General features: G+C 40.4%; 1 protein-coding gene across 12 annotated transcripts in view; it reads right to left on the bottom strand.

Moving 5' to 3' along the window:
* Positions 1-4,048: 4,048 nt before the first annotated feature.
* The window catches only part of SEMA6D (semaphorin 6D), a 343,265-nt gene continuing 337,730 nt past the window's right edge, over positions 4,049-9,583 (bottom strand). For all 12 annotated transcript variants that reach the window (XM_042473533.1, XM_042473541.1, XM_042473539.1 and 9 more), the window contains one exon: positions 4,049-8,447. In XM_042473533.1, coding sequence (XP_042329467.1) covers positions 7,141-8,447 — 1,307 coding nt within the window. In that variant the 3' untranslated portion in view covers positions 4,049-7,140. The remainder of the gene's footprint in view (positions 8,448-9,583) is intronic.

Genomic DNA, 9,583 nt, shown 5'->3' with positions numbered 1-9,583 from the left:
GTGGAACATCTGCATTCCATTTATGACTATGGAAATGGATTTCAATATGCAGATCTGCAGTTTTTTATGGATGTTTTGGGCTATGTGGCTGTATTCTGGAAGAGTTTATTCCTGATGTTTCAGTTGCATCTGTGGCTGGCATCTACAGAGAATCTTCATTTCTTTCAAGATGTCAGCCACAGATCCAGGCAAAATGTCAGGAATAAATGCTTCCAGAACATGGCCATGGAGCCCGAAAACCCCACAAATAGCTATGGATGCCAGCTGTGAAAGCCTTCAACTTTGCATGCAGATGTGTGTTTACTTTTGTGTTCAGCTGCACTTTCGGGGATGTCTTCAGTTGCAAAATGTCACAATTTGGCACAGAGTAGCTTTCTTTTAAAATAAAATAATACTGAGCATAAAATATACTAAAGCAAAATACAGGATGAAAGACGTAATCGACTTCAGACACAGGTAGACTGGACATAGGCATTTTAGACTGCATAGCCCATAACCCTAACTCACATGGCCAGAAATTATATGTGAGGAGATCATGATATTGAAGTTCAAAGCATCTGGAAGGCACTAGATTGGGAAAATAATCTAGAATCACTGTGAACAACATGGTTTGGGTGATTCACATGCTAAGATGTGAGTCACAAAATAATTATGAGGTACTTGGTTGTGTGTGAATCACCCTCCTGAGAGAGTGTTTTTTTAATATGAAATAAAACAAAATATAGCAAACGGTTCACAAGGGGAGAGGGAGGGATGGTTGTTGCATACAAAAAAGGGGAACAGTTTTGTTTTAAAACCATGATGAAATGTGTTGTTGAACACAGTGGACAAATGCCAATGGACACTGGGTTGAAATGACTCATTTAATCCATTTAAGTGTTACTGTGTGGGCTGCAACCTTTTCTTAAACTTTCCAGGTACCTGGATTTAGTGTCACAATAATATGATCGAGAGTAATAGCGTTTGTCGCCTATAATGCCATTTGCCTGCATATTAATGAGTCCCTTAGTACTCATTTGGCTGAAAGGCCTTAATAGTCTTTGCAGAGAGTTGACAGTAGCTATAGGGTCAAAACATATAAGTCTATATATTGGTTGAAACAGCCTGAGTAATTTTACATTAAAATATATTTCCCCTCTTACAGATGTCTTTGAACAATTTAAATGAAGCCTGGTGAAGCTACTACAAATAAGCCTGGGCCCTAAATACAAATAAGAGAAATGTCAGAATCCAGGCTGCCAGTTTTTGTGCTGGTTTTTGGGACAACACTAGAAAGACAAGTGACAGAGATGTAACTGGCTGGAGATGTAAAAAAGAATTATTTCCCTCTAGATAAATAAAGTTGAACTGAATTAATGTATCAGTGAAGTTCTGTTCATGTTTACCCAAGAGGTAAGTCAAATTGCATTGAACAGGGATTACTCCCAGGATAGCCTTAGTCTATTATCCTTTGGAACCCAATCAAATGTAGCATTTTTTCTTTAAAGGTTGCTTAATTTGAGGGGAGATTTCTTCCCTTAAAAAAACATGCACACATCACCATACCCTCCAATTGTTTCAATCTGGTAGGGACAATCTCTATTAATCCTCTTTCATCCTACTGTTTCAAGATGCTTTTAAAATGTCTGAGGGTTTTTTTTTCCCTCCTGCTTTTTGCTTTGGTCCTCAGCTTACTTTTAATTGTGGTAAACTGAGTTCAAAGGGTGAAAGTAGTTGCATTAAACTAACTAGTGAGTAGAGTCAGATGAGTGCAAACTACTTTTGCAAGCTAGTTGCCAAGTATGACTCCCAGTACAGGTTTACTCTTACATGTTATGTAAAAACAAATAGATAAAGTGTTGCTGGAACTCTGCCACTGCTTGAGTACACGCTTCTCCTCTTCTGTATCACACTTGCTTAACCTTTACATTTGTAAGATGCCCAGATCTCTCCCATCTAACAGAAATGGGTTTTAGAAAAGCTGCTCTTACTGCCACACTGCTTAGAGAGAAAAAAAACTTATTTTGTGCTAAATACATGTCCCAGTGTAAAGGAAAATCTGTGTATGCTCGTGCCCCATTAAAAACAATGGACGTGTGCTTGTAGTTCGAGAGCAGTGCATGTGTCATGGGCACGCACGCCATTAATTTGATTGTCGTGCAACTTCTACGTAAGCTGGAAGCTTAGTGTGCCCATGTATGGCATTCCTCATAGGGCATGGCTTCCAGACCCTTCACCATTTTAGTTGCCCTCCTTTGGACACGCTCCAGTTTCTCAACATCCTTTATGAATTGTGTTGCCCAGAACTGGACACAATTGGGGCCTGACCAGAGCAGAATACATTGGCACTATTACTTCCCTTGATCTACACACTACTTTTATTGATGCAGCCTAAAATTGCATTGGCCTTTTTAGCTGCCACATCGCATTGTTGACTCATGTTCAACTTGTGGTCTACTTGAACTTCTAGATCTCTTTCACATATAATCTCCTTAAGCGATGTGTCCCCCATCTTATATCTGTGCATTTCATTTTTCTGCCTTTTGAATTTTGATCCTGTCCTTTGGGGTATTAGCTACTCTTGCTAATTTGGTGTCATCTGCAAATTTGATAAGTATGCCCCCAGTTCTATCATCCAAGTCCTTGATTAAAGCTCTCCCGATCAGATCTTTCAGACTCTTAGGAAAAAATGTTTCTTCCAACTGCTGTGAGGTCAGTGGCATCACTAGGGGTGGGGGTGGGGGGTGCAGATCGCACCCGGTGACACCTTAAGGGATGTGTGCCACCACTTCTCCTCAAACTTCTACCTTTGGGCAGAAATGGGCTGTGGCATTCCTCTGCTTCCCTTTAAAATGCTGTAAGAGATGGTAGGAGTGGGGTGAAGCTCAGTGGGACGAGGAAGACAAGGCCCCAGAAGTTTTTAAAATTAAAATTTCCAATTTTTAAATTCTTTTAAAAATTTCTTTTAAAACATCACGTTTAACCAAATCTTCACTGTGCATATGTAAATACATTTAGGGTGTGCAGATGATCTTGTAATTTGAAGGTATAATTTTAATTTTGCTAGTTGTTTATGTCACAACTATTAGCATTACATTCCATGGTATATGAAAATTATGATTTACGAGTAACATTAGTGCAAAAAAACAAAAAAACAAAACAAAACCACCCCACTTACTAAGGATTCTGTATGGTGAAATGGAAGGTGTGGGTGACACCATGAGTTACCACAGCAGGTGACACCAACCCTAGTGATGCCACTGTGTAGAGGTATAACCCATCTCTTACCAAATGTCCACCTCCAGAAATCCAGGAAGCCAAATTGTTCTCTGTGACACTGAGCTCTCTTCCACTCTCAACCTATTGTAGAGTTTCTAAAAGACCTCCGTGGCCATTCTGTGCCTAGTGAAGAATGGGGAGTTTGTAGAAGGATCTGGCTGTGTCCCTGTAGCAATTTCATCATCTACTGAGATCCACTAGGATCCTCCAGAGATCTCATTGGCTGACATAATTGTTTTCTATCTGGCTACGGTGACGTAACCAGTTGGTTCTGCTCCTTCCCCTGCTCTCTACTAGACAGAATGGTTGTGCGTGGGTCTTCTTGAGCTCTATGTTAGATCTAGATGAGTAGATCTGGATAGGGGCTTTGGTCACTGTGGAGGGATAAAAGAAATACTATCCTCTGCAGTGACCAAAAATAGGGGTACTGTTAACTTATGCAGGTGGAAGGTTAACTGATGCCTGTGTATGCCACTAACAGGATGACAACTTCAGTTTATTTTTGCTTACTTAGTAAAACTATTTTGCAAGTTCACCGTGCTGAACATGTTGTCTACATCAAAGTGGTAACAATGCCAATTAAATCCATGTCAATTCCAGGTTGTAAAACAACCAAACATGGAAAAGTCAAAGGGGGAAGTGAATATGTCTGCAAAAAGATGTATGTTGTAATGCGACAATCGTTGACAGACAGGTTTCCGTTCCTTCTCAGTGTTTTACTGCAGGAGTTATTCTTGCAGAATGGTGCTCACCATTTCTAAACTGCACAATCAAAGTCGATCTGAGATGCTTCTTTTGAATAGTTTATTTTGACTTTACATGCGGTGTTAAAAACCCAAAGGACATATTATTTACACATCCACAATACAAGTTTACAAGATATCTATACATGTTAAAGTACTCTATAGACTGTATAGAGCAGCTTTTTAGGGTTACTTTTTTAAGCTGTACCATTAAAAAAAGATACAATCTGCATTTACCTTTGCACAAATGGATAAAGCATGTTTTTATTTTAAAAAAAGAACCCCAAACCCAACCAAAAATATATATAAATTAACAGAATGAAGACTATGTTGAATGTTAGAGATTTCAACATAAATACTGAGAGGACTCACATTACCATCTAACAAAGCAGCACATTGTTACAGAAAGTTATTTGGGTTCACATAACATTTATGTTCTGTATCACACAAGTATGGATTATTCATTAATATTGGTAAAGGATGTCAATTCAGTTTTGTCATTTGATTCGTCTTTAGAAATTTAAAAATTATTAGTCTCCAGGCTGAAATGTTTTTTAAGCAAAATAAACAACCCTCATTATCTTTGGAGGGGGGCAGGGAGTAAAAATCCTTTCATGATCGACATACAGAATGGAAAAGGGAAATAATAGCACATATTAAGTAACAAGGATATTTTTGGAGAAAGAGATTTAAGACTTTTTTTGATGTTTTTTTGCAGAGGCGGACACATAATAGAAACCTCTGTTTGGGGCTGAAGGTGCTGACCCTATTGGCCCATGACTATTCCCCAGTGTTGGCTTACAGTAATGGTAATGTTCAACAAACAAGTGGTCGGGCATCATTTGGAAGCTGAGCTCACCATCTGTGATGAGCATCAGCTGCAAGCAACCCACTAACACACTGTGTGTAACTTCAGCAGGTGTTCCATTACCCTAGAAATCTCCTATGATTTCACATTATAACTGTTTGATCTTGAAGCAAGTTAGGGGCGGAATATTTAGCACAGCAAGCTTGATTTAATGTTGCTGTCTCCTTGGCTTATAGGCTGCCTTTTCACTGTTAATGAATTGCTCTTGTGAGGATCTCTCTCCCACCCTTGTTTCTTTCATCTTTTCAGATACTGTTGACAGAATGTAAAGCTGGCAGTCCGGGAATGATGATGTGCTATTACTGAGATCAGTTAACAGTATAATAGTAGTTGCATTTACTTTTCGTCTTCTTTTTTTTAAGGGAGAAAAAAAGAACAATTCCCATGAATAAGGCACAGAATGCACAGATCCAGGTAAACTCACACATAATATTTACAGAATATTGTCATTACCGGCATGACTTTGGAGAAACCACAAGTTTAAGTAAATTATCCACACAAGTGTAAAATTTGTCATGGACAGATCCTGCCAGGCCAATTGGTGTTTCTTTTTTGTTGGAAATGTAGAACTACTCCATATTTATTGCTCCCCCATCACTCTCTCTCTCTTTCAGGTGGATCTACACTGCACAGTTATACCATTCTGATACCATTTTAACTGCCACAGCTCCATCCTATTGAATCCTGGGAGATGTAGGCTGTTAAGAGATGTAAATATCTTTAGTGCAGGCCCCTACACAAGAGCATTAGTCTTGCAGATAATTCTAAGTACCTCGGGAAATTACAAATCCCAGGATTCTATATAATGTAGCAACAGCAGTTAAAGCAGTATCAAACTACTAAAATTGTGCAGTGTGGATATGCTCCCATCTAGACATAATGGACATAATCTCGGATCTAGACATAACTGACATGTTCTACATCTGAAGTTCAAGTTGAGCAGGTGATAGCATGAACAGTCTCTGGAAACGCAGAGAGACATAAGTGTCCTTTTACCTCATCTTGAGCTCAGCTTTTGTGCATGGTATTTAGTACCAAGAGGCAACCATTGACTAAAGACTGTTGAATGAATGGACCTACCTTTCTTGCTGTTGGTGGTTTGCACCACTATCAGGAAATTATGTTTTGTTGTTGATTTTCTCATTGTCTTTCCTGCTTTTTTGTTGCTATTCTTTGCTTTTATTTCATTTGGATATTTAAAAACAAAATCTTTTTTTGAACTGTATTAGGTGGGGGTCAAGAAAAGATTCTCTGTAACAGGAAGACCCCCTGTCCTGGACAAAAAATAGCGAGTGCTAATAGCTCATATTCGAACTGAGCAGTAAACTGGGCAATAAATGGGACAAAGGGGCTGATTGAGTACTGATAGAAATCCATGAATGCTACATTTGAAATTTAGAAACCAGATTTCATGATGGCATGATTTAAAACAAGTACTTCTCAGGGCTTCTCACTGCACCTTGCACTGCCTTGTGCCGAAATCTGCCGACACAGAGTCTCCCTCATGAGATCCAGAACATGCTTCGTGCAATCCGAAAGCATCTGGATTGGAGGCAGCAGTTTGCTCAGTCATGCTCAAATGTAAACATTTCTGTAGCTTCAAAGATGCAATGAAACTGAATATCTCCTCACTTTCACAGCTCATTCACACCCACACACACCACACACGCACACACACACAACTCACACTTTTTATCTGCACCATAAAATGTCATCCTTTGGAGGCAAATAAAAATGCTACAGTTGGACTACAGATCAAAGTTCAGCAAGTTGCTTATTAACCAACATACTTGTTGAGACATTATCATTTTCTGACATTTGTGCAAGAGGCAAGGCGAATGCATACATATTAAAATGTTCACATTTCATGGGAAGACTACACATTATGGCAGTCTCAAAAATGAACCCCATTTATTTTTAATTATTATTATTTTCAAGTATTTTTGCTGACTGATTCTCTTTTTCCTCTCTTTTCTCCCCAAGGTCTTTGAACAGCTCCTCAGAACAGTCCAACCGTCCCTTCTCGTTTGTGCTACATGTCTCCTCGGCTCCAAACAAAAGAAAAGCAATGGCCAGCACCTTCCTTTGTTTTTAATAGATTTAGCAAGTTTAGTCTTGCCAGAGGCTGGGCAAATGGCAGAAGAAGATGTCGCTGGAGTAAAAAGAGCATCTTTGGCCGCTTGTTCTCTTTTTTGCATGTGACAAGTGAGTCTCTGTTTTAAGTCCCTTGTGCGACATCTTCCCACAGCCCTTGATCAGAAAATGCAAGTCTTAGTAGCTGTACTTGTTCAGTGGTCTGACTGAAGGAGTCTGAGGAACAAATGAGGGTTTGGGTGGCACATCTGGTTTTAAAGAGGGTGCCCTCTTTATGCCTGTCCGAGGAAGTGTTCCATTGCTTGTGTAGTTGCTTTGCCTTGACAAGGAAGGCTGTAGGTGGACGCTCACTGGTGTCCCTTGCATGTAGTCCATCTTTGTGCCAGCTGTGGGAGTCATATAGCCTCCCCGGTTAATACTGGGCTGCCTGGATAACAGCACACCATTGGGTGAGCTTAAGTTTTTAGGGAGGGCTGATATAGAATGCCTTTGAGAGGAATTTTTGTGATAGCCCCTTTGTCGTTCTAAAGAGGTCATGGGGACGGCAGGTGTAGTAGGGACATCCACCCGTTTGGTTGGACTGTTTCGTGGGAGGGTAGATGGAGGCGAATACAAAGAGGCTTCCCTGTTAGGAACTTTAGGAGGGATCTCGGTCATATTTCCCATGGGGTCAAGCATTAAAGTCTGGTGAGTCACTTGGAGGTCACTCATAATGGCTTTGGGGTTGTTAGGTGCTTCATTTAAATGTTTCAGGAAATCATTCAAGGTGTTCCTGGAATCGACAGACCTCCGGTGGTCTCTTTTGCTTGAGGACTTTGTCAATGGGTGGTCCATATTTTGTGTCTTTTTGTCAACTTTGTGCGCATTAGAATTCGAAAAGGACATGTTGTAATCGTGCGTGGCATTGGGAAGGACGATAGCACTGGGGATGTGTCCATGACTTAAGGGAGAATGGGGTGGCGGGGTGGATGGGAAAAATTGAGGACTCTTGAGAGGTGTTTCTTTTCTAGAAGCACTGAGGTTGTTTTGGGCCTTGTCCATCTGACTTTTCATGGACTGTAAAGTCTTCTGCTGCAGCACTGGTGTTGATTCTGGAGTCGGAAGAGCTGCCAGTTCTGGGGGTTGGCCTCTGTGGTCCACCATCATCATAGACTTTGTGTCGGCAGTGGGCGGCAACTCCTTCCTGCTTGTTAACAAATTCGAATACAGCTTGGGCGAATCAATGTGCTGTTGATACTCCTTGACTGGGCTATCAAATAGACCATTCAGTTTGGCAAAACTTCCGCTGGAGTCTGTACATGACTGAGCAGATTCTGCATCTTTATGTATCTTCCTGGACTTCCTCACAAATATATCCCGGTAACAATAAACGGCCACTCCTGCAATAAAGGCTCCCAGAAGAAAAGCGGCAAAGACACAAGTAATGAGGACATTCATGTGTACCATTTGGTTGGACTCTCCTGACTGGACTTCCCACCTTACACCTACAACAAACAAACATATTTGTAGATTAGAACATGTTTTATGTTGGACAACCATATAACTGAAATCAAACCTCTTTTGTTTTAGCATTCAGAACAAAAACCTAGTGCCATAGAGGTGGAAACTATAAGTCTTCTAAGTACACTCCACAAAGAGCCAGCTCCTGAGCCCCTTACTATTCTCAAAACTAACCATGGTATCAAGCAATTTGCAGCAAGTATGGAAACACGTCTGGCCAATTCACATTCCTAGGGCCACTTGCTGGACTGCCAAGTTGCACCTCTTCTTCATGCCTATCTGCTCTTTGGATATGTGGATCTTTCAACCTTTACATACATCTGCATCTGGAAAGGTGTGATACATTACTTAGCTCTACAAGTGTATATGCATGTTGATATGCAGTACATCACTGGAATCCTATATGACCTGCCATTTTACACAGCTTTATGCATACCTAGCAGTGTAAGAGAGGCACTAAGCATACCCAGCAATGTAAGAGAGGCCCTTTATTGAACTGCAAAGATGTGCATCAGGAGGCCATGGATACACAGAATACCACACAATGGTAGAGTGTAGTGTAAATGTCTGCTTACAAATTACACATTTACTGTACTATACAACCCTTGTGTTGAACTGCAGTGTTGTGCAACTGAATGCACAATCAAATGTGCAACCAAAGGCACACCTAAATGTCACATACTTCTTCATGCATGTACCTGTACATGAAGAAAAGCACTACATGCACAGTTCTGCTTAAATCCTTGACAGAATATGGACATTCTGCATCTGACAAAAATATTCCACTCCTTTTGTAGGGTAACTTACACATGTGCAAGATACCAATAGGATTCTGACCAATATTTTACAGTGAATGTGCAAAGATTACTTGACACCTCTCTCTACTTGCTTTCTGGATCTGTGGACCTTTTGGCCATTACATTACTCTAGAGAGGCTTGATCTAGTTCTCACTTAGCTCTATACATATAGTAGGAGAATTGCTGTCATCAATTCATCCTGTTGAACAGGATTAAGAAACCAAGGAAAACCACCCAGAAACTGTTTTCCTTCCTGGTGGTTGTTCTCTGCATTTTCCCTTCCCAATTTCAGGCAATAGCAGCCATGACCAAAGAGAAAAAG

The sequence above is a fragment of the Sceloporus undulatus genome, chromosome 6 (genome assembly GCF_019175285.1).
Source record: "Sceloporus undulatus isolate JIND9_A2432 ecotype Alabama chromosome 6, SceUnd_v1.1, whole genome shotgun sequence".
NCBI classification, from domain to species: domain Eukaryota; kingdom Metazoa; phylum Chordata; class Lepidosauria; order Squamata; family Phrynosomatidae; genus Sceloporus; species Sceloporus undulatus.
The sequence above is the reverse complement of the archived record's forward strand: the minus strand, read 5'-3'. Positions and strand labels throughout refer to the sequence as shown.